At 33.8% G+C, this 27,236-nt stretch overlaps 1 protein-coding gene across 1 annotated transcript in view; it reads left to right on the forward strand.

Moving 5' to 3' along the window:
• The window catches only part of BANK1 (B cell scaffold protein with ankyrin repeats 1), a 485,960-nt gene that overhangs the window by 61,174 nt on the left and 397,550 nt on the right, over positions 1 to 27,236 (forward strand). The window contains exon 2 of the mRNA XM_074228107.1: positions 20,680 to 21,078. Coding sequence (XP_074084208.1) covers positions 20,680 to 21,078 — 399 coding nt within the window. The remainder of the gene's footprint in view (positions 1 to 20,679; positions 21,079 to 27,236) is intronic.

Genomic DNA, 27,236 nt, shown 5'->3' on the forward strand with positions numbered 1-27,236 from the left:
TGGTAAATAACTAATGATCGAGTTCCCACCAATGCATACATAGCTTACAAGCAAAATTGTGAGTGTGACTAGAATGATGTGGAGCCATGTTTTCAAGGCCTTCCGGTACCATATAGGACCCAGGGAATTTTCTCATTTATTTTCAAATTTATTACAGTCACAAAACCTGAAAAGCAAAGATTTTGACAGTAGAACCTGCTTATAAACCAAATCAAGTTAGAACTGCAAAAATTTTCATACCTAATTTTATACAAAACTTTGAATATTACTGACCTTATTTATAAGCCAGCAATATCAAAATTCCTTCTTTTCATGCTTGACTCTAATGATACTGAGGGGAAAATATCCCCAGTTTTATTTCTGAAAAGATTTTGATTTTTAAATTGCACTAACATCCTTTAGGTCATTTGAGAAAGAATCTAAAAACCTTTCAAATGAGATCGCCCTCCCCTTTTTTAATTCAGGGAAAACTATAATCTGCAGGTATGGAGAAACTTTTATAAAGTAATAACAACTTTCTAAATTATCCAGGCTTAAGGAATACAATTATGGAAAAATTCATTCACAGGTCAAAAAATTAATTTATTTGTGTATTTCAGTGTACTTTTGGCAGCATCAGTGGCTCAGCAGTCTCCCACCTACCTGCCCATTTATCCTTCAAATGAAATAAAATGCAGGAACTTACAGCTGAATGCATTCACTTACCCATAAATTTAAACTTATAGCTAAAGCTATATTCTATAATAAATGTCATTTACCCCTACAAAGATTTTTTACATATCAACTGTCTAAAGATTCAAATTTTATAAAGTTCCTGATATGTTTTCTTGGCTTTCCTAAAGATTCTTCCTTACTTATTTTACTACTCCTGAAGAAATTTTCTTTACTCTGAAAGACATTCTTTATACTTCCTTTCCGCTTGCCATTTGTTTAAATTCACAAAAGCTTGATTTCAAACTAGTTATTTGTTTATAAAAGACATTTGTTGTTTTTTTTGCTCAAAGAATAATTCATCTTATACAGTAGCTTATTTGTAAGAATGATCTGAAATTATGGGAAAACTTAGATGTGTTCTAGATTTTTTTTTATATTAGGGAGTAGTATTTGATTTTTTAAAAATTAAACAGCTTATAATATGTTGTATTTTGAATAGTTCAAAATATATTTGAGTTGAAAAGTGATAATATATTTCAATTCAATAGCAATTAAACACAATAAATTCTTATTATAGATTACATTCAAGACACTGTGTTGGTCAAAAAGAGATACAAAGATACCCCATATACAAGACCTTGTTCTCATGGAACTTTGCCTGGGGAGGGCATAAAAGAGGCATAAATAATGGGCATATACAAAGAACTCTGAGATAAGGCAGTAAAACAGCTACCAGAAATTTGAGGAAGGAAAGATTTGTTTCATCTCAAGGTGTCACCTCAGTTAATTTTTGAAGGAAGGAGAAGGCAGGAGAAGTAGAAGACAAGGAGATTAATTTTTTTTATAATAAATTAATTTATTTTTCAAATTACATGCAAACATAGCTTTCAACATTAATTTTCTTGTAAGGTTTTGAGTTCCACATTTTCTCTCTTCCTCTCTTCCCTACCCCCCAACCCCTTGGACATAGATTGATCTAATATTGGTTATGCATGTATAACTATGTCAAACATTTCCATATTAAGCATACCGTGAAAGAAAAATCAGACAAAAGGGAAAAAGATAAAACAAATTTTGAAAACTGAAAATAGTGAACTTTGATCTTCATTCAAACACCATAGTTCTTTCTCTGCATGTGGATGGTATTTTCTATCACAAAAGTGCTTTAAAATTGTCTTTGATCATTGTATTGCTGAGAAGGGCTAGTTCATCATAGTTGATCATCATACAATATTGGAGTTAATGTGTACAGTGTTCAGGCTATGCTCACTTCACTTAACATCAGTTCATGCATGTCTTTCCAGACCTTTCTGAACTTTATCCACACATGATTTCTTAAAGAAAGATAGTGTTCCATCACATTCATATATGACCATTTGTTCAGTTATTCCCCAATTCAAGGGCATTCCCTCAATTTCTAGTTCTTTGCCAGTATAAAATGAGCTACTATAAATATTTTTGTGCATATGGATTTTTCTCTTTTTTATGATCTCTTGGGATATAGATCTAGTAGTGGTATTGTGGGGTCAAAAAGTATGCACAATTTGTTTTGCCCTTTGGGCATAGATTCGAATTGCTCTCAAGAATGGTTGGATCAGTTCAGAACACCACCAACAATGCATTAGTGTTCCAGTTTTCACATATCCTTTCCAGCATTAATCATTTTCCTTTTTTGTCATATTGATAAATCAGACAGATAGGAATGAGGTGGTACCTCAGAGTTGTTTTAATTTTCATTTATCTGATCAGTAATCATTTAGAGAATTTTTAAAAATTACTAATAATAGTTTTAAGATCTTGATCTAAAAATGACTGTTCATATCCTTTGACTCAATTTAGGAATTGAGGAATGAGTTGTAGTCTTATGAATTTGATTCATTTCTCTGTATATTTTAGAAATGAGGCCTTTATCAGAAACACAAGGTGTAAAATTTTTTTCCAACTTACCACACTCCTTTTAATCTTGGTTGCAATGATTTTATTTGTGCAAAAACTTTTCAATTCATTGTAGCCAAAATTATTAATTTTGCATTTTATAAAATTCTTTGTCTCTTCTTGGTCATAAACTCCTCCCCTTTCCATAGATCTGTCAGATAAACTATTCCTTTTTTCTCCTAATCAACTTGTGATATCTCCTTTTATGTCTAAATCCTGTACTCATTTCTACCTTACTTTGTATAGCAGGGTATGAGATGCTTATCCTTGCCAAGATTCTGCATTACTATCTTCCAGTTTTTCCAGCAGTGTTTATCAAAAAGTGAGTTCTAATACCAGAAGCTGGAGTTTGGGGGTTTATCAAATAGTCTTTTTGCTGCTGTTTCTTTTGTATCTAATCTATTCTACTGACCCACTTCTATCTTTCTTAGCCAGGACCAACAGTTTTGATAACTGTTGCTTTATAACACATTTTTTTGATCTAGTGTGTCTAGGCCTCCTTCTTTTGCATTTTTCATTAATTCCTTTGATATTCTTGACCTTTTGTTCCTCCATATAAATTTAGTTACCATATTTTTCTAGCTCAATAAAATATTTTTGGTAGCTTGATTGTTATAGCACTAAATAAGTAATTTAATTTAGATAGAATCATCATTTTTAGCCTATTTTAGCTAAGCCTAGTCTTGAACAGTTGACATTTTTCTAATTATTTAGATCTGATTTTATGCGTGTGAAAAGTGTTTTATGATTGTTTTTATAGACTTTCTGGGTTTGTCTTGGCAGGTAGACTGCCAAATATTTTATGCTTCCTGCTGTTACATTAAATGCAATTTCTCTTCCTATTCTTAACTGTTGTACTTTGTTGGTAAATATGTAGAAATGCTAAAGTTTTATGTGGATTTATTTTCTGTGTTACTATTTGCTAAAATTGTTAATTGATTCAACTAGTTTTTTACATGATTTTCTAGGATTCTTTAAATATTACCATCCTTTCATCTGCAAAGAATAAGAATTTTGCTTCCTCACTGCCTATTCTAATGTCTTCAATTGCTTTTTTTCATCTCTTATTGCTAAAGGTAACATTTCTAATATAAAATTGAACAATAATGGTGATATTGGGCATCCTTGATCCAATGCTGATCTTACTGGAAATGTTACTACTTTATCCCCATTTCATAAAATGCTTGCTGATGGTTAGATAGATTCTGCTTATCATTTTAAGGAAAAATTCATTTATTCTGATGCTCTCTATACTTTTAAAAGAAATGAATGCTGTATTTTTTCAAAAGTTTTTTTAGCATCTTTTGAAATTATATTTTTCTCTTAGTTTTATCATTGAAATGGTCAATATGATGATGGTTTTCCTAATATTGAATCAGCCCTGCATTCCTGGCATAAATGTGACTCAATCAGTGTATTATCTTAATAATAACATGCTGTAATGGCTTTCGTAATATATTATTTTTATTACATATTTTATTTTTTCCAATTATATACAAAATTTTTCCCTACCCTCCCTTCCTTCCCCATCCCTCACCCAAAAGAAGACAATCTGCTAATCTTTACATTGTTTCCATGCTCTACATTGATCAAAATTGAATGTACAAGAGGAAAAAAACATATTCTTTAGGAAGAAATAAAATATTAGAAATAGCAAAGTTATGTAGTACATAAGACAATTTTTTTTAGAAAAATTGAAGGTAATAAACTTTGGTCTTTGTTTAAACTCCACATTTCTTTCTCTGGATACAGATGGTATTTCCCATCACAGAAAACCTAAAATTGTCCCTGATTATTGCACTGATGGAATGAGCAAGTCCATCAAAGTTGATCATCAACCCCATGTTGCTGCTGGTGTGAGCAATATTCTTCTGGTTCTCTCACCTCACTCAGCATAAGTTCATGGAAATTTTTTCAGGCTTCTCTGAATTCCCGTCCCTCCTGGTTTCTAAAAGAGCAATAGTGTTCCATGGCATACATATACCACAGTTTGTTTAGCCATTCCCCAATTGATGCACATCCCCTTGATTTCTAATTCTTTGCCACCATAAAAATAACTGCTATAAATATTTTTGTACAAATGACATTTTTACCTTTTTTCATGATCTCTTCAGGATATAGACCAGGTACTGATATTGCTGAATCAAAGAGTATACACATTTTTAATTGACTTTTGAGTATAATTCCAAATTGCTATCCAGAACGTTTGGATAATTTCACAGTTCGACCAACAATGTATTAGTGTCCCAGATTTCCTATATCCCTTCCAACATTGCTCAATATCCTTTCAGGTCATATTGATCAATCTGACAGGTGTGAGGTGGTACCTCAGAGATGCTTTAATTTGAATTTCTCTAATCAGTAATGATTTAGAACAATTTTTTCATATGACTGTAGATAGCTTTGGTTTCCTCATTTGCCAATTGCTTTTACATACCATTTGTCAATTGAGGAATGGCTTTTTTATGAATTTGACTCAGTTCTCTATTTTCTTTTAGTTTTTGCAAGGCAGTGGGGTTAAGTGGCTTGCCCAAGGTCAAACAGCTAGGTAATTATTAAGTTCCAAGTCTGGATTTGAACTCAGATCCTCCTGACTCCAGGGCCTGTGCTCTATCCACTGCACACCCTAGCTGCCCCTGAATTCTCTATTTTAGAAATTTCATCAGAAACTGTTGACAGAAACACTAGATATAAAAATTGTTTCCCTATTTACATTTCTTTTGATCTTGGTTACAGCGGGTTTGTCTGTGCAAAAGCTTTTTAATTTAATGTTAACAAAATTATCCATTTTGTTTTTTATGATGTTCTCTATCTCTTACTTGGTCATAAACTTCTTGGTCTTCTAAAAGTAATAAGTAAACTATTCCTTGATCTCCTAGTTTGCTTATAATATTATCTTTTATGTCTAAAACCTGTGCCCATTTTGATCTTATCTTGGAACAAGGTATGAGATGTTGGTCTAATCCACATTTCTGCCATACTTTCTTCTAATTTTCCCACCAGTTTTTATTGAATAGAGAGTTCTTATCCCAGATGCTGGGCTCTTTGGATTTATCAGCAGGAGATTACTATAATCATTCCCGGCTGTCGTTTTGCACTTTATCTATTCCACTGATCCACTGTGCTATTTCTCAGATAATACCAGATAGTTTTAATGACTAATGCTTTATAATATAATTTTAGACCTCGTAAGGCTAAACCACCTTCTTTTGCACTTTTTCCCCATTAAATCCCTTGATATTATTGACTTTTTATTTCTCCATATGAATTGAGTTACAATTTTTTCTAGCTTACTAAAGTAATTTTTTGGAAGTTTGTTTAGTATGGCATTAAATAAGTAATTTAATTTAGGCAGAATTGTCACTTTTATCATGTTAGTTTGGATTATCCATGAGCTGTTGATAATTGCCCAGTTATTTAAATCTGATTTTATTTCTGTGAATAGTGTTTTATAGTTATTTTCATAGAGTTTCTGAATCTGTCTTGGCAAGTAGTTTCCCAAGTATTTTATGTTGTCTGAAGTTATTTTAAATGGAATTTCTCTTTCTAGCACTTGCTATTGTACCTTGCTAATAATAATGTATATATATACTGAGGATTTATGTGGGTTTATTTTATATTCTGTGACTTGGCTAAAATTGCTAATTGTTTCCAGTAGTTTTTTAGATGACTTTTTAGGGTTCTCTTGGTATATCATCATGTCATCTGCAAAAAGTAAGAGGTATGTCTCTTCTTTCCCAATTCTAATTCCTTCAATTTCTTTTTCTTCTTTTATTGCTGAAGCTAACATTTCTAATACAATATTGAATAGTAGTGGTGGTGATGGGCATCCTTGTTTCACCCCTGATCTTACTGGAAATGTCTCTAACTTATCCCCATTACATATAATGCTTGTTGATGGTTTCTGATAGATGCTGCTAATCATTCTAAGGAACAATCCATTAATTCCTACTTCTCTAGTGCTTTTAGTAGAAATGGATGCTGTATTTTGTCAAAGGGTTTTAAGCATCTATTGAGAAAAATCATATAATTACTGTTTGGTTTATTATTAGTACAGTCAATTATGCTGGCAGTTTTTCTACTATTGAAACAACCTTGAATTCCTAGAATAAATCCTATTTGGTCATAGTACTATCCTAGTGATAACATACTGTAATAGCATTGCTAGTATTTTATTTAAAAGCTTTGTTTCAATAGTCATTACAATTAAAATAGATACAGAATTTAGACATTAAAATATTATAAACAAACTAGAAGATCAAGGAGTAGTTTACCTGTCAGATCTATGGAAAGGGAAGTAGTTTATGACCAAGGAAGAGTTGAAGAATATCATTAAAAACAAGCTACATAATTTTGAATAAATTAAATTAAAAAGCTTTTCCACAGACAAACCCGCTGTAACCAAGATCAAAAGAAATTGGAAAACAATTTTTACAACTAGTATGTCTGACAAAGTATTCATTTCTAAAATATACAGAGAACTGAGTCAAATTTTCAAAAGAACAAGCCATTCCCCAATTGACCAATGGTCAGAGAACATGAAAAGGCAATTTACAGATGAGGAAATCAAAGCAATCCAGTCATACGAAAAATTGCTTTAAATCATTACTTATTAGAGAAATGCAAATTAAAGCATCTCTGAGGTACCACCTCACACATTTCAGACTGTCCAATATGACCAGAAAGGACAATGATCAATGTTGGAAGGGATGTGGGAAATCGGGGACACTAATATATTGTGAATTCATCCAACCATTCTGGAGAGCAATTTGGAATTACACCCAAAGGGCAAAAAAAAATGTGCATACCCTTTGATCCAGCAATACCACTCTTGTGTCTATACCCTGAAGAGATGATGAAAAAGACTAAAAACATCACTTGTACAAAGATATTCATGGCAGTCCTGTTTATGGTGATAAAGAATTGGAAATTAAGTAAATGTCCTTCAATTGGGGAATGGCTTAGAAAACTGTGGTATATGTATATCATAGAACACTATTGTTTTATTAGAAACCAGGAGGGATGGGAATTCAGGGAAGCCTGGAGGGACTTGCATGAAACTGATGCTGAGTGAGATGAGTAGAACCAGAAAAACATTGTACACCCTAACAGCAACACGTGGGCAATGCTCAACTTTGATGGACTTGCTCATTTCATCAGTGTAATAAGCAGGGACAATTTTGGGCTATCTGCAATGAAGAATACCATCTGTATCCAGAAAAAGAATTGTGGTGTTTGAACAAAGACCTAAGACTATTACCTTTAAATAAAAAACAAATGATATGCTATGTAATTTTTTTATCTCATAATTTATTTTTTTCCTTAAGGATATGATTTCTCTCTCATCACATTCAATATGTATATATATATATATATATATATATATATATATATATATATATATGTATATATAATAGAAACAATGTAAAGACCAACAGACTACCTTCTGTGGGTGGTTGGGGAGGAAACACAATTGGGGTAAAATTGTAAAACTCAAAATAAAAACTTTCTAAAATCTCAAAAACAAATGGTCATTTCGGGAATTGATCTATAATTTCTTTCTCTGTTTTTAACTCTTCCTGGTTTAATTTTCAGCACCATATTGGTATAATAGAAGGAATTTTGTAAAACTCCTTAATTGACTATTTTTAAATAGTTTATATAGGATTAGAAGCAATTTTTCTCCAAATGTTTGGTAGAATTCACTTGTAAATCTATCTGGCCCTGGAGATTTTTTTTTTCTGAGTGAGTTTATGACTTGTTCAATTGCTTTTTTCTGAAATGTGTTTATTTCCTCTTCTGTAAATATGTGCAGTTTATGTTTTTTCATAAATATTCAACTATTTCTCTTAGATTGTCAGATTTATTGGCATAGAGTTGGAAAAATACCTTCAAATTATCACTTTAATTCTCATTGGTGAGAAATTAACTCTTTCACTTTTGGTATTGGCAATTTAGTTTTCTTCTTAAAATCATATTAACCACAGTTTTATCTATTATATTATTGTTTTTCATAAAGCCAACACCTAGTTTTATGTATTAATCTAAGAATTTTCTCATTTTTAATTTAATTGATCTCTCCTTTGATTTTTCAGAATTTCTAATTTGGCATTTAATTAAGAATTTTAAATTTGTTCCTTTTCTAGCTTTTTACATTGCATATCTAGTTCATTAATCTTCTCCTTCCCTATTTTATTAATGAAAATATTTAGAGATCTAAAATTTCTACTAATACTCCTTTGGCTGTCTATTGCAAATTTTATTAGGTTGTCTAATTATCGTCATTGTCTTGGAAGAAATTGCTAATTATTTCTATGAATTGTTGCTTGGAAAAGGGGGTTAATTAACTCCTGATATAAGTGATAGTCTTAGAAAGACCCAAAGACCTCAGTGAGCTGATTAATAAATAAGTAGGAGTGGAAATTAGTATGGGTTGAAATGTTGAGTATGAAAAAAGGAGAAAGATAGAAATTAAATTTCAGGATCAAGATCAGCTTTATTCAAAACTGAATGGGAAGCTCTTAATGGTTTTGAATAGAGGAGTATGTAATGGACAGTGCAGATTTATAGCCTGATTCCCTGTTACACACACACACAGACACACACAGACACACATACGCACATACACACAGACACAGAGACACACACATATACATATGATAACTAGTACAACAATTAACTAAGAGTTTCACTTGCAATAAAATACTTATAATAAATGATAAGAATAAAAATAAAAATAAATAAGATTAAATTTAAAATAATACAACTAAAAACACAGCATTAAAGTTTATTAAAGTATATACTCTCTTCTAATATCCAACCAGTGAGTCTTAGGGCTTCTCTGACAAGATTTCTCTGGTCATCTGATAGGTATTCATCAATCAACTTTACTGTTGTGAGGGTGGCTAGGTGGCGAAGTGGATAAAGCACTGGCCCTGGAGTCAGGAGTACCTGGGTTCAAATCCGGTCTCAAACACTTAATAATTACCTAGCTGTGTGGCCTTGGGCAAGCCACTTAACCCCATTTGTCTTGCAAAAACCTAAAAAAACCCCCAAAAAACTTTACTGTTGTGATTAATAGGCATAACTTCAAACCCAAAAGCCAGTCCCAATGTCACTCTGAGAGCAGGGTGATGACTGAGACATCTGTGTTTTGCTCTTTTTTTTAACTTCTATCTATGGGTTGTTTGCCACATAATGTGATTGATAATCATAAATAACAGACAAAGCTACTATTCAAAACATTCCAGTGATAAAATGGAGGCTTAACATGGATTCAGTTATATTAAGCTGACAAATGTATTCCTACTATATCTTATTTTTATTTTATATATATATATATATATATATATATATATATATATCATATCTTAAATTCAAACTGGAAGCATCTCTGTCCACTTACCTCATGATTAACTGATTCTGCTAAGAATTTCCCATTTAAAGAGGATGCCCAGCCAAAGATATCTTCATCTCTCTTCAGGTCATCCTAGTAGCAAGACCTACCTTCCTTCCTTTCAGCTCCTTTATGTGTTGTCTTCTCTCATTTTGATTTGATCTCCTTGAAAATAAGGCACGAAGGCAGGAATTGCTGGAAAGTCATTCCCCAAAAAACTCTAAATGCCATCAAATTATGACTCTAGCCAAAATTTAGAGGGCAGAACTCATAGAGAGACTAAGTGATACAATTTCCCAGTTCAAGATACCTTAGAAGTTCCACAGGAAAGGTCTGTTTCATGGGGACTGAAGGTTGGAAAAAGCTGCTGGGAGCCAGAGCCAGCCAGGTGCCTAGATCCCTGGGGGCACCTGGGTCCATGGTAGAGGGGCTGATTTCCAAACCTTCTGGCTCATGTATCACCAGGAACAGGTTGAAGAGATGCTGAAAGAACTCTGTTACACCAGGGTGAGTAAGGAGCAAGCACTGGCCTCAGAGCAGCTCTGTGGTGAGAACCTGCAACAGAACTGGGGAAGCCAGCCTGCACCTCCAGAGCACAGCCTGCATATGGTAAGGGAGTTGGGGGAGACTGCCGAGGTGTCTCTGCTCTCCTTGGGGCAGTACTCAGCTGTTTCACCACAGTCACATCCAGGTTGTAGTCTGGATTCCCACAACACCATAGATGAGCAGGGACACTCCTCACAGCTCCAGGGTAGAGGAGAGCACTGTGGTCATCCACATACTAAAGCACAGGCAAGAGAGCAGTCAGAGCATCTCATTAGACATCAGGGGAATTAAGGGCCCTGTGTGTTGTCCCCCAAAACCCCCAAAACCTTGGAAGTGTGGTAAATCAGTCATAGGCTGAGGAAATGAGCAAACAAAAGAAAAAGAAGAATCTAACCATAGAAAATTATTTTGCTTCCATGGAAGATTCAGAAGATGACAAAATTGAAGCTTCTATACCCAAAACTTCCAAGAGAAACAGAAAATGGGCTCAGGCTATGGATGAGCTCAAAAAAACTTTGAAAAGCAATTAAAGGAGATAGAAGAAAAATTGGGAGGAGAAATGAGAGTGATGCAGATAAGCCATGAAAAACAAATCAGTAGCTTTGGGAAAGAAATGCAAAAAAAAAAAATACTGAAGAAAATATGTTAACAACCAGTTCCAGCCAAATGGAAAAAAACAACATAAAAGGCAAATCAGGAGAAGAATGCCTTAAAAAGCAGAATTGGCCAGCTGGAAAAGGAGATTTTAAAAAAGCCTCTGAAGAAAATAACTACTTCAAATTTAAAGGAAGCAGATGACTTTGTGATAAGGAAGAAATAAAACTATTCCAAATGAAAATTAGAAGAAAATATGAACTATCTCATTGTAAAAACAACTGACCTCGAAAACAGATCCAGAAGAGATAATTTTAAAATTATTGGGCTGTCTGAAAGTCACAACCAGGAAAGGAGCTTAGACTTCATTTTTCAAGAAATAATACATCAAAACTTCCTGAGATCCTAGAAGCAGAGGGTAAAATAGAAATTGATGGAATTCACTAGTCACCTCCTGAAAGAGATCCCAAAATAAAAACATCTAGGAATATTATAACCAAACTCCAAAACTCTCAAGTCAAAGAGAAAATAATAAAGCTGCCAGAAACAAACAATTCAACTACCATGGCTTTATAGTCAAGATTACACAGGATCTAGCAGCATCTACAATAAGGGCTCATAGGGCTTGGAATATGATATTATGGAAGACAAAGGATCCTGGTTTACAACCAAGAATCAACTACCCAGCAAAAATGAATATCCTCATTCAGGGGGAAAAAGATGTACTTCCAATGAAACAGGAGGCATTCAGTCTTTCATATTGAAACAACCAGAGCTGAACAGAAAGTCTGATCTCCATATACAGGACTCTGATGAACCATAGAGGGGGTGGAAGAGAAGGACTAACTATGAGGAAGTTGATGGTGTTGAATTGCTTGTATTCTTTCATGGGAAGAAGATATTGATAACTCATATGAACTTTCTCATTTTTAAGAGCGGTTAGAAGGAGCCTATATAGACAAGGCACAGGAAAGAGATGAATATAATGGTACAATATAGTAAAAACATAGTCAGTGGATAATAAAGGAAACTACTGGGAGGAAGAGAAAGGAGAGGAAGAAGGAGCTAAGATATTTCATAGAAGAGTGAAGAAAAAGCTTTTGTAATGGAGTGTAATGGGGGAAAGGTGAGGGAGAATGATTGAGCCTTCATTCTCATCAGAAATGGCTCAGAGAGGAAATAACATGCACATAGAAATCTATCTTACCCTAGAGAAAATTGAGAGGAAAGGGATGGGATAAGGGGGGAAGGGAGGAGGGAAGGGGGGAGTAGGTGATAGAAGAGAGGAAAGATTGTGGGAGAGGGTACTCAGATACAACACACTTTTGAACATGGACAGGGTGAAAGAGAGAGAATGGAATAAATGAGAGTGGGCAGGAATAGAGTGGAGGGAAACGCAGCTAGTAATAGCAACTGTGGGGAAATTACTGAAGCAACTTCTTTGGTGACATTATGATAAAGAAGGTAACTCATCCCAGAGACAGAGCCATTGGAATCTGAACACAGACTGAAGCACATTTTTTCTCTCTCACTATTCTTGAGGTTTCTCATATGTTTGGAGGGCGGAGGATTTATGTTTACTCTTACAACAAGATTATTATAATATTACAAAATAAATAAACCAAAAATGAAAATAAGTACTACTTTTCTTTCAACTAGTATTTTTATTAGTAAGTACTTAAATGCTTGTTGACTGACTGATTTATGAGGAAGGTTACTTTGACAGCAGACTAATGAATTATGTGGAAAAGGGATAGCATATTCCAGCAGTCTAAGTGAGAAGATATGTGAGCTTGAACTCAGTTGCTATGGAAGGGAAAAAGATAAGACATGAGAGAGACATTGCAGATGTAGAATCAATGAAATTTAGCAAGTGTCTTGAAGTATAGGATAAAGTGAAAGGAAATAGATAAAAACTAGTGAGTTTAGGTGCTAGAATGACTAAGATTATGAAAATATCATCAACTGAAAAAGAGAAGTTAGCAAGAAAAGCAGGTTTCGTAAGGAAGATGATAAACTCAGTTTTGGATGAAAGGAAGTTGATGTCCTAGTTGGACAGTCAGTGGAGATATTCTCCTGATAGTTTTAGACATATAACTCTGGGGAGAGATTAGATATAGAGGCATAGTTTTGATATTTATTTTGCAGTGATCATTGATGCAAAGGAAACAGATGCTTTCTAAAATCCATAGCTGGAAGGGACCATATACATCATCAAACACTGACTTTCATGTTTCTTTTGTAATTCTGTGTATTTCATATTATATATTTGAAATTGTTATTCTGAGGACTTCATAAGCTTCTTCAGACTGCCACCAGGATGTGCCACATAAAAATAAGAAGAACCCCTGATCTAGTTCAATTCTCTTTTAATAGATCAGAAACTAAGTTACAGAGACAAGAAACGATTTATCAAAAGTCATCATAAAGCCATAATACAAATACAGATCTGCTGGTGTTTTATGTGAGATCAACAAAGTCAACTGAGTGCAGAACTTTAAGGGATACTTAATTTAACGGAGTGGAATAAGATGAGGAGTCATTTTAAAAAGCAAACATTAAGAGCAGTCTGAGAAATAGGAAAGTTATCAGAGTACATTGCCATGGAAACCAAAGAAAGGGAAAAAATATTGGGAGTGGTCCCAGTTTCATAGGTCACAGGGACATCCAGAAGGATAAATATAGGAAATGATCATTTGATTTCAGTATGAAGAAACTAATAACTATCTTAAAGTAATTTCAGGAGACTGATGGGGACAATGCCTATTGTTAGACATCGAATAGTGTGAAGATCGAGAAGTAACGGTAGTGGATAAATGCAGCTCTTTCTGTTTTCCTTTTGGAACTAGACCAGGGCCAGGCAAAGTTGGAGAAGAGGGACTGGCAAGAGAGTAAAAGTTCATGGGAAGACTAGACTGGTGAAACTCCACTGTAAATAATCCTTTATCATTAGGGTATCTTTTTCTTTTGTCTCACAGTAGTCAATTTACAGCCAATGCTCCATAGTCCCTGGACTGACCTTTTCCCTTTTCTTTTCTTTTCGATGCCACTACTCTATTAATCCCCATTCTCTTGGTTTTTATTTGAAGCATTTTCTGAATGGTAACTAATTATTTAATGTAATGTGCCTTAGGAATGGTCAGAAGTTCAGCTGCCTAGCCACCCATCAGGGGAGAGGTTTATGTTCAAGGAACCTATCATTTTAAAAACCACATCCCTGTCAGCTTCACTAAAGGTCAACTCTTATGCTTATGTCTTTGAGTGTTCCCTTCTCCCCTCCCACAAAGCAATAATGAATACAGCAATAAACAAATACAAATTGATAATTTAATGCTCAGAAGACAAGGATTAAATTATGACATTTGGGTTGTAATAGTTAAGTGCTCTACACCCTTCCAACTCCAAATCCCATGTTCTTATGTTCTTTCACTTTTTGTTCCTCTACCCCGAAAAGTTGTTTTGCTCTAAGATGGTGAAACAGCTTGCAAAGTATTTTATCTCCCACTCTTCAGGATGACTTTTTTTGGAATTACATATTGACTAATGTACTATGTAAAATTAAATCATTGAACTGATGCATGTAAAAATACTTGGGTTATCAAAAACCCTGAATTGGGGCTCAATTTTACAGGCTGTTAAGGATAGAAGATGGACCTCTGATTTCTTTGGTTTAAGAAACTCCTAAGAGGGGACAGCTAAGTAACGCAGTGGATAGAGCACTGGCTCTGGAGTCAGGACTTGAGTTCAAATCCAAACCTCAGACACTAAAATACTTAATTAGCCATATGACTTTGGACAAGTCTCTTAACTCTAATGCCTTGCAAAAACAACAAAAGTAACTCCTAAGCAAGGAAGCTTGCTTTATCACTGCTGGTGGACACCTTCTTTGCAATTTGATCTTAGAAAGTTAAAACGTTAAGTGATTTGCACAAAGTCAAACCTCCAGGAAATGCCAGAGAAGAGACTTGAACCCACGTTTTCATGAGGTCATACCTGCTCTCTCGCTCCAAGACAGCTAACTACAATAAATCAAACTGCCTTTTTTAATCCAGGTCTTCCTTCACCTTGTCCAATCACTTCTTTATTAAAAAGGGATCATAGAAGGCTGGAATTTTTAAAACTCCTGGTATTATTTTTTCTTTTCATATAAACTTCTAGAGAGGTCCAGTGACATTCTGAGTAGTACAAAACTGAATCCTATGAAATAGCTGCATTATTGGAATTTATTATACTAAGAGTGATAATTTTGTAAAATATGGAAATTAGTTTAAGCACGATGGAAGTATGTAATAAAAATTCAAATAATGTAACCACTTCAGAGAGTACAGGGAATTTTCTTTGCACTAATCAGGTCTCAGTTATAGTTTTTTCTTTATCCATGAATTTCCAGTTAATTTCAAAATTCTAACTTCACAACTTTAATTTCTCTCTATTGCTTTTATTTATTTTTTGCTGCATTGTTCCAACTCACTGAAATATCTTTGAATTATCATGGAGAATGATCATCCCCCCAAGATGAATTGGTTTCAAAGTGTTGCCAACAAGGAGTTATCTCTTCTTAATCCATATTATTGACATAAAGTTTATCCATTGCTGAAACTATATGACTGATGAAGATTGAACTAATGGGGTATGATGGAATTCATGATCATCGGTCAAGGACCAGTCTAGCTAAGATGGAGGAACCCATCCTCAGAATGGAATCCAGTAATGAGACTTTTGATTATTGTGACTTTCCACAATTGTCATAAGCAATGGTATAATTTGTGTCAGTGAGGAGGGTTTTCTCACATGGACTCACCTAGACAATATTATAAATCCTTCAAGTATGAAAGCATAGGATTTATAACCCCCAAAAGGACTTTGCTCACAAAATTGAATACTGTATAAAAAGGAGTAGTAGATATTTGAGATGAGATTAATGAAAGCTAAACTTAAATTTGAGTTTCTTAGTATCTTAGGAAAAAAGGAAAATATTTTAGTTTATATAATTTTTACAAATTCATAGAAAGTAAGACCATCTTTGGGGGGCAAACTTGTTCCCTCATAAAGAAATTTATCACATGAATTTCTCTGTAAAATATGTGGTGTGCTATAATCTTAAAAAGCCTTTAAAATAGGTTAGAAAAAAAAGCAGAATAATATGCAAATGGATATTACTTGTATTGAACTTAATAGAAAAATGAAAGGAATACAATTTTGTCATTTTTAACCTAAGAATAATTTATTATAAAATACTTAATCTTATTTTGGGGGATATTTTTTCCAAATATATCCCTCTCTACTCTCTCCCATGAACCATCTGTTAGAACAAAGAATAATAAAGAAAAATGTTTTCATATAAAAAAGAAATGTAAAAAGCTATTTAACCAAATCAATCAAAACAGCAACTTTTCCTGATAACAAATGCTATATCTCATGGTCAGTTCCCCCCACCTCTGCAACAAGAAGAATGTAGACCATCAGGATAAATATATAAGTATTCAATTTTAAAGCAATTTTTCTCTATTTTTCTATTTGCATTATTGAAGTCATTGTGCATATCATTGTCCTGTTTCTGTTTATTTTACTCTCCAGAAGTTCATATACTTTGAGTCAGAGCATGTTTCCATATTAGTTCATATTCAATGATTTATTTACTCATTTCTTTTTTGTTGAGTGCTTACTTTTTTCTAATTCTTCACAATGACAAATAGGATTATATTTAATATTTTAGTGTATATGGAAATGGCATTAAATCTCATCTTAATGAAGGCATTTCTACTTAGGGAGCTGGGTTAATATGATATGGTATATATATCAAGTTCTGAGAATTTAGCTTAATAATATGCTAAAGCTTTGGAATCTAGAGAATAGATAGTGAATGTGATAATTGTGCACTCTTTCTCAAATAACAGACTTCTGAAATGATCCAGGGTACATTGCATTTTCTGATGAGGGTCTGAAGTATTGCTATTTTGAGTGGTTGATTAAAAATGGATCCCTTTAGGACTATCATATTTAGGGTGGGAAGGAATCGAGCCAATACCTGGATTTTAAAGCTAAGGAAAAAGCCCAGATGGGGTCTTGAGGTCTCAAAGGTACTAAATAGCAGAACTTGGATGAAGATCCAGGTCTTCTGATACCAGGAAACAGGGCTCACCACACAGGGCTAGTCCAAGCCAAGCAATTGGTTTCTTCTCTCTCTCTTTCTCTCTCTCTCTCTCTCTCTCTCTCTCTCTCTCTCTCTCTCTCTCTCTTTCTCTGAATGTTTCTGTCTTTCTTTGTCTCTTACTCTCTGTCTCTCTCTTACTCTCTCTGTCTCTGTCTCTGTCTCTGAATGTGTCTACCTCTCTGTCTTCTCCTTCTCTGTCTCTGACTCTTTCTTGCTATCTCTCTGTATCTCCCTCTCTGTCTCTGTCTCAGTGTCTGTCTGTATGCCTATCTGTCTGAAACATACAAGAGAAAGGGAACAGAAGGCAGGAAGTATGCTCTTATGAAAAAAAAAACTTTCATAGGCATAAGAACAGAGGCTCTGTTATTTCATTGATACATACAGTTCTAACTAACTTCCTGTTCACAGCTTTTCAAGCAATTCCATATTGTCTAGGACATTAACAGGTTAATGTCTTGCCTGTGGTCACACACACACACACACACACACACACACACACACAGACACACACAGACACACACACGCAGCAAGACAGAGAAGCACACACAATATGTGAGAGGCTTGAATTCTTGGTTCTAAGTTCAGCTCTCTGGGGGTGGTCTATGTTTCACAGTAAAGTCTTTGACTCCTCAGAAAATAGGAGAAACAAAAGAGGTCAGGTGTGCTTTTAGGACTAATATTAGAACTAATATTTGTCTTTGCCAGATTCTTCCTGATAAGCATTACCTTTAGGTTTATTAGGGATTTTTAGTCCAATCAAATACTTGAAGAAAAGAAACTGAATATATACTCATGTACAGCTGTATGGATATCTGTCTATATATGAGTGTGTGTATACATATATATATATATATATATATATATATATATATATTTGCATGTATTTACATATATATATTCATATATATGTTTCTTTCTAAATATATTTAAATATGAATCTCTTAGTATAAATTAGAACTTTTTTTTTATAAAATAGTGGTGAATGAAAAATCAGGAGCAAATACTAATGAGCAAAATTATCTATTTTCCTTGGCAGGAAAAGCAAAAAGAGTGAAGAGTTAGATAGTTAATCCCCTAATCTCTATTTACCATGGCAGTAGAAACCAGACAAAAGAGAAAAGTTGTAAGAAATACCAGTTCCCTTACATTATTTCTTGGAAAATTGTGTGCTTTTCCATGATTATATAAAGATAAATGTTTACATAGTTGGGGTTTTTGCCCCTCATTCTGACTGTCACTCTCCTTTGTAATTCTTTGATTTTTTCCCACTAGACCCTATGGTTCAAAAAATACAATATTAAAGGGATCATTACATAGTCTTTCTCCATCATGGACAATAAAAATGTAGATCTTCAGAAACATCAATTGTTATAATAAAACCAGAAAATCTTCTTACAACTCTATGTTACATAAATGCCATAGGAAGGATTATGATTTACGATTTAATTATTCTGAACTATAATTTTTAACCTTATTCTGTTGGTGAAGTTTTTATTATTTATTTTATAAAAGACAGCTATTGATAGGAATGTTTCTTACTTTAGTAAGTTTGGGATGAATACTAAGATTTAGGAGTTAACATATAATTAGTATATTGTTATAGGACATAATATTGTCTGATTGCTTTTTATGATAGAATTTTTAAAATCGGAGCTTGGACTTATTAGGTACTTCTGAAATATATTACCATTTGATAGTAGATGTATTATCATCTATTTAATAGATATTTTTCAAATGACTTAATTTCATCTCTCAATAACCTTAGCCTTAATGATAATTAAAACATTTTTAATGAAAACATTATGATTCTTGTCTTATAGTGTCAATTATTTATTATTTCATTGAATTATACTTACTGCCAAGTATTGAGACCAACCACTTTCAAAAACACAAAAAAACATTACCAGATCAGTTACTCTGTTTGAGCTAATCAAAGTCTGATTGGTGTCTGTTAGGCAAGAAGTAAAAGTGGAACTCCACAAACTTATTCAGGAACTCATGGAGAAGCATTAAGATGACTGAGATCTACAGATTTCATGAAAAATAGGAAAAGAATAAATGAATGAAAATGCATTTATATAATACATACTTTATGTAATTATTAATTAAATGAATTAAAGGAATAGTATGACAATAAAAAGTCTATCTTAAATTTTGTAAATCAATTCCATATGTAGATTCATGTAAAAGATAAGATTGGTGGAAATAGTTTCACCTAGAAAAGAGAAAACTGAAGAGAAAGGTAGTGTTGCTCTTTATCTGTTACATCAAAGCAGTATGATTTTCTTAATCACTTATAGGATCATACAACAGAGGATAAAGAATGGAATGTTTGTTGGAAGAATTCTAGTCCAACTCTCTTGTCATTTTCTATTTTGCATCTTGGCTGAATTGCCACTAACACACTTAATGACAGGGTGTGTGTGTGTGTGTGTGTGTGTGTGTGTTCTGTAACATTTCAGCAGTTTTAAAAATGCTTTTCTAATTAAATGAATTTTGTAGAAAGAGACAGAGTGCAGGAGGGAAACATAAGAGTCCAATACAACACCACAAAACAACAGAGTAAGAACAAAAATGGACCTTGTTCTATGGACAAATAAAGTTGAAGATATGGAATAAAAAGTAATAAGATTTCCCAAAGCAATGAAATAAGCATTTATGTAATGTCTATGATGTACCAGGTACTGTAATAAGTGGATTTTTTTCCCCAAATATCTTGTTTTCTTACAACAATCCTGGAAGTCAGGATTTCATTTATTTATTTATTTGTTTGTTTGTTTGTTTGTTTATTATTTATTTATTATTCTCATTTTACAGTTGAGAAAACTGAGGTAAATACAAGTTGACTGACTTACCAGGGTCATAGAGCTCGTAAATGGCTGGTATTGGACTGAGGTCTTCTTGATTCTAGACTGCATATTCTTTGCTTTGGGGCAGCAGCTTCTCTCTCTCTAGTATAGACTTCATCAAAAAGAAGAGATAGGCATGGCTAGGTGGCGCAGTGGATAAAGCACCAGCCCTGGAGTCAGGAGTACCTGGGTTCAAATCTGGTCTCAGACACTTAATAATTACCTAGCTGTGTGGGCTTGGACAAGCCACTTAACCCCATTTGCCTTGCAAAAACCTTAAAAAGAAAAAAGAAGAGATAGTACCATCATGAATCATAAGAAGTTTTTCTACTCCTGCAGTGATGAAAATGATTTCTTTAATTTGAGTTATAAATATCCGGACTGTCTATGGATATTTTCCCTGCAGGGGCTTAGAGTAGGTTAGTCTGGCTACTATGATTGCAACAAATAATTGGGGACATTTTCTGAACAAGCTATGCAGAATATTATAATATTATATTAATCAGCTTTTTCACATATTCGAAGATGACTTGTTTTTTGTCTTTTCACAGAAAACATAAAGAACCTGCTGCTGCTCTATGAAGAGGAAGCTGAGGAATGGGCTCTGTACTTAAGAGAAGTCCTCCTTCATATTGTGAAGATGGAAGCAATGTTGTTATATAGCTTGACCAACTCCTCTGTTCGGCACATGGAACTGCTGGATTTAAACTCTTACAAATGTAAACTACTGATTTTATCAAATAGCCTCCTGAAGGGTCTGACCCCTCGGAAATGTCGGTTTTTGGACATGCTGCTCCATTCCCCAGAGAGTGTGGTCATATTGCTCTGTGGAGTAAAGAGTTCAGATGAGCTTTATGAATTATTAACCATCTCCCCAGGCAGCCAGGAGATCTCCACTGAGCAGGAACCAGAAGATTACATCTCAGTTATCAGGAGCGTCATACAAAGAGGTACTGTTTGTCTAGTCTATTTAATTTGAAATTCAGTTCTCTTTCATTTAGGCAGAGAATAAATTAGGAGATTTAGTTAAAAAAAAGACAAAGAAAGAGTCATATTAAGTGATATGGTACCATTCCTTTCATTGTAATCAAAATTAATCTCTTATCCATTATGGCCAAGCTTTGCCAATAAATTTGGAAAAACAAGTCTTATAAATTATAAATGTCTTCAGTTTGGGAGAGCCCTTTAAATGATAAATGCCTTTTAGGATTGGGGAGGAGGGTTCCCTTCTTTATCTGACTTGTTTTGCCTCATTTATTGTCTGCACTGAGGATGGTGATGACCAAACCATGATCTTTTGGCAAGGGCCATGGGGCTGGAATTAGAGTCAGAGCTGCCATAGAGAGAAGTGCCGATAGAGGCTTCATAATTATAACCCATTTTTTTAAAAAAAGAAATAAGTATCTTTCGATTTCATGTCACCTTTCTTTCTATTACAATTTTCCAATCTCCTCTGTTGTTATAATAAAGAATAAAAAAGGATAACTAAAAATGCAATACAGCAAAACTTAGTAACACATCAACTACATCTGAGAGTTTATAGCCCATCCTGCATCTCTAGTCAGACACCTCCATAAGGGATGGTGATATACTTATCCCTTTACCAGGGTTAAATTTTAATCAGTCTTTCATATTTAAGTATTTCAACTTTTGGCTGCATGCTATAAAAATTGATGTCATATGTATTTGTCCTTTTCTGGTAATGGATCTGTATTCTCATTATGATAATGACTTCTCAGGGAGTAAATCCCATCTGCTGAAACAAATCTTCTACTTCTCCACAACTTAAGAGACTTAAAAATGTTGCTTAGGACACTGTGATATTGAGACTTGCCCAGGGCTCATGACCAATTTGTATCTGAGACAATAGATCAACCTGAGACTTCTTGACTCTCAGACCACTCAATCTTCATGATACTACACTGTATTTCTTGTGGTGGTGTTATTGTTCAGTCCTTTCAGTTGTGTCCAATCCTGTGACTTCATTTGGGGTTTCCTTGACAAAGATACTGGAGCAATTTGGTCATTGCCTTTTCCAGTCCATTTTACAGATGAGGACACTGAAGAAAATAAGATGAGATTTGCCCTGGGTCACAGTGCTAGTAAATATCTAAGGTCAGTATTGAGCTCAGAAAGATGAGTTTTCATGATTCCAAGCCTAGTACTCTACCCATTGTATTACCTAGCTACCGTGCTTCTCTCCTGCACAGGGAAATTTTGTACTAAATTTGAATTGGAAGCCCTAGGCTCTCAGTGTCATTGTTTGGTTACATTGGCAGGTGAGTGCTATAGGTATCCTGTGACTGGTGTTATATTCCATTTCCCTAAACTATGCTACAGGTTAACATATATGTACTTATATGTTTATGTGTGTATATATATTTATGTGTGTATGAATAACTTGTATATTAGTTGGGATGAGATCAAATAGTCAATTTCAATGCACACTGGTTCCATAAATCCATCATCAATTGTGATATTATGCCTCAGTTATGAAGCAAATGTGTTAAGATTAGATGATAGATTTTTGTCAAGCAATAATTTTTTACTTTATTTTCCCCCAAAAAATATTCAAATTGTTAAAAGGAAAAATCAATATCAGGGAAGGGTATTTATTTCTCCAGAAGTAGTGTATAATTTCACAGAAAGAAAAAAGACATTTAGATAGCATTTATTATGTTAGTAACCGTGCAAGTTACACAGGATACAAAAGCAATAAAACAAGAATGTCCCTATTTGCAGGAATCTTTGATTCTTTTTCCCACTTTTAATAGTATTTTATTTTTCCAATTACATGTAAAGATAATTTTCAACATTCATTTTTGAATGTTGTAATTTTTGTAAAAATGCAAATGTAAAAACATATCAAATGTAAAAAAATAAAAATATAAAACTGTAAAATTTTCAGTTCAAAATTATTCTTTCTCCCTCTATTAGCAAAATCATGTTACATATATTTCCATATTAATAGTGTTGTGAAAGAAGGATCAGAACAAAAGGGAAAGAAACACAAGTACCAAATTTCTTAAAAAGTGAAAAATAGTGTGCTTTGATTTGCATTCAGATTCCAAAATTCTTTTTCTGGATGTGGATGACATTTTCCATCATAAGTCTTTCAGTATTGTCTCTGATTATTGTACTGTTAAGGAGAGTTAAATCTATCATAAGTTGATCATCACAAAATGGTGCTGTTACTTAATACTATGTTCTCACTTCACTCAGTATTAGTTCATTATTCCAGGTTTTTCTGAATTCTATCTGCTCATCATTTCTTATACATCAGTAGTATTCCATGACATTCAGATGTTTGTTCTGCCATTCCCCAATTGATGGATATCCTCTCAATTTCAAATTCTTTGCCAACACAAAAAGTGTTCCTCTAAATATTTTTTATACATGTAGGTACCGTTCCCTTTTTTTATAATATCCTTGGGATACAGATCTAGTAGTGGCATTGCTGGATCTAAGGGTATACATAGTTTTATAGCCCTTTGGTCGTAGTACCAAATTACTCTCCAGAATGGCTGGATCCCTTCACAATTACATTTTTTTCACATACTCTCCAACATTTCCTGTTTTTCCTTTCTTGTCATATTAGCCAATCTGATATGTATGAGGTGATACACCAAAGTTGTTTTAATTTACATCTATAATCAATTGTCACTTAGAAAATTTTAATATGAATATAGGTAGCTTTAAATTCTTCATTTGAAAATGGTCTGTTCATATCCTTTGACCATTTGTTAATTGGGGAATGATTTGTGTTCTTATACATTTGACTCAGTACTCTATATATTTAAAAGATAAGGCCCTTATCAGAAACAATGCTAGGGGTAGCTAGGTGGCACAGTGGATAGAGTACTGGCCCTGGAGTCAGGAGTACCTGAGTTCAAATCTGGCCCCAGACACTTAATAATTACCTAGCTGTGTGGCCTTGGGCAAGCCACTTAAGCCCATTTGCCTTGCAAAGAATCCTAAGGAAAAAACCATTCTATAAATTTCTTCCCTTGATTTCTGCATTCCTTCTAATCTTGATTGCACTGGCTATCCATTTTGAATTTTGTAATAGTCTCTCCCTCTAGTTGGCCATAAATTCTTCCCTTCTTCATAGATCTGAAAGGAATCTTACATTTAATTGGGAAAGACAAGACAAAGGGGAGATGGAAAGAACATCGACTCCTCTACCCCACTGACATGAAGGCAAGGCATTAGATATGGAGAAGATAGAGGATCTTGGTGAGTGATAGGGGAGGAAAGTGAGAAGTGATCAGTATAGTTGGTGGCAGCCTCAAGATAAGAGTTATCCTCAGTATCCTCAGAGGAGCAGGCCAGCTGATCATAGAGGTGGAGTGAACTAGAGAGTGAGCTCAGGCATGTTGGTCTTTTGTGATGACCTCCTCTTTTTCTAAATGTTTACTAATCATCTCATTAATAGTATATTCCTGAATCTTGCTAGGGAATGAAGACAAGCTCAGTGGTCCTGTGCTCCATGTTTTAAAAAATTATGAGATAACATTTACTCTTTCCTTGTTTTATAGTCCTTCTCTTGTTCTTCAAGAACTTTCAGGGGCCATTTCAGGGATTCCTCAGTCACAGAACCTTGCAGTGATATGATATGTACTTAGAGGTAACAGTTAGCCCTGGGCTTTATAATGTAGAAGAATAACATAGCCAGACCAGTGTTTTAGAAAAATTCCCCTCTTTTTGTATCACTTCTTAATCCTGAGCTCCAAATGGACAATTCTCTAGAATTGCTTGTCCAGATTTTCCAATTACATTACATCCTGGCAAGAGCATCCTGCTGGCCACTAGAATGCAATATATCTAAAATTGCAATCATTATTTTTCACTTTTTCCCTACCCCCAAACTATGTGTTGACTTCCCCCTTTCTTTCAACAGTGCTGAGTTTTTGTTCAGAAACCTGAGATCAATGTTCATTAATTCACTCCCCCTTAAACCTAACTATACTGTCTCAAAAATTGCCTTGTTTCTTCCTTCAAAAACCTATCCTTCCTTTTCCTTATCTTTTGCTACCTTATACCTTAAATATTGATGGTATTCTCTTCTAGAGAGGTCATATAGTACAATAAAATGTTGGATTTAGATTCTCTCTCTCTCTCTCTAGCTATTTATCTACCAATCTGTCTGAACTTGTAAATAAATATATAAATATATGCAAATTTATGCATATATTTGAATATGTGTTCTGCTATATATGCAATTATGCATGTGCATATATCTTTGCATGTATGTTATATTTATGTGTATAGTTTTATATATATATATATATATATATATATATATATATATATATATATACATATATACATCTCCATATACACAAATGTTGGGATATATGTATTCATACATATACCTGATGAGGTATAAATTCCTTTAAAACAAGTTCTAAATTATATTTGTCTCTACAGTACAATGCTTAGAACAAATGTCGGTTGAATCATTAAAATGAGAAAAATATGAGTTTGAGTCAAATTATATAAACTTTCTGTGTGACCATGAGTAAGTTACTTAAAACCCTGGAACCTTTATAAAATGGGAAGAATAATCCACATCGATTTCTTAGAGCTGCCATGAGGCTCAAGGGAAATAATGTATGTAAAACACTATGTAAAACATTGAGCCCCATATACACGTAAGCTATTATTTTTGCTGTTGTTGTTATCATTGTTATTATCATTTTCTTCAGATTTTTCTTATGTCTTATTCACCTATTCATGCTGTAAGTGGTTCCTGGATTCACCACGTCACTGTCTTGAATAGGATTATTTAACAGTCTTTCATTGTCACTTGAGTTAATTCCTAAGGTTTGATCCAGATCCTCCTCTTTCTTTCCAATCTTACTTGCCATTATATAACCTGTATAATCTACCTAAAAGATTTTACTTGTTCCCTTATCAGAATCTTCTCTCTGCAAAGAAAGTCCTAATCCCAGGTTCTTCCTTTGAAAACCTCTCCAACCTTTAGTCAGAGCACAAATGATTTCCCTTTAATCAATACTCTGCTCCATGTTTAAATGCTCCCTCTGACTCTGGAAATGCTGTAATATTCATTTTGTACTGCTTATAGGAATTTATCTTAATCTGACTTGTATGGTAGTTTAAATGGGAGCAATACAATACTTCTGGAGTAGATATCAGAAGGATTATAATACCAATTTTCTTTTCTTTCTTTTCTTTTTTTTTTTTTTTTAGGTTTTTGCAAGGCAAATGGGGTTAAGTGGCTTACCCAAGGCTACACAGCTAGGTCATTATTATGTGTCTGAGGCAGGATTTGAACCCAGGTACTCCTGACTCCAGGTCTGATGCTTTATCCACTGTACCACCTAGCCACCCCCAATACCGACTTTCTTATTCACTGTATAATCTGAGTTGAATTATTTATCCTATCTGCATTTTTTTTCACTTGTAAAATAGGGTGGTTAGACTAGGTGGTCTCTAAGATCTAAATGCAGAGAAAAGATTTCTTATCACATCAACTATAATTATGATCTCCTTGAGGGTAATGACCTTGTTTCATGTATATTTATTTACCTTATATGATACAGCATTGTGCCTTATCCATGAAGAACATTCAAATATTTATTGTATTAATGAACATATGAGACAGAGCACTCTCTTATCCGTAGGTTATGTGAGGTTATGGGGAAATTAATGGCCAACAGCATTATGGATCAGAAGGGTATGAGAAATGAGAGGAAGGACTGATCCCAAATTTCACGGAGTATATTTGGAGATTTTATCTAATCCATATCCATGAGGCACATCTTGTTGTTCACTTCAGTGATTTCAAGAATTGTTTTTCTCTTTATTTTTGCATTTAAATTTGCTTTCCTTTCATCACCACAGAGCATTCCATTAATGAAATCATTATATTTTGCCTGAGGATTTGTAGGCACTTTTAGCAATTTTTTAAAAACAACAATATGTCTTAGTGATACCAATTATTACAAAGCGAATTGGCTTAAAAGCTTCAAAAGATGACCAAGAATCTTCTGAAACCTTTGAGATTTAATCACTTACTTTCCTTAAAGGAAGCATTCAACGATCTTTATTGGAAAAAACGGATAATTGACAACCTGCTATCTGG

This window comes from Macrotis lagotis, chromosome 3 (genome assembly GCF_037893015.1).
Source record: "Macrotis lagotis isolate mMagLag1 chromosome 3, bilby.v1.9.chrom.fasta, whole genome shotgun sequence".
NCBI lineage: Eukaryota > Metazoa > Chordata > Mammalia > Peramelemorphia > Peramelidae > Macrotis > Macrotis lagotis.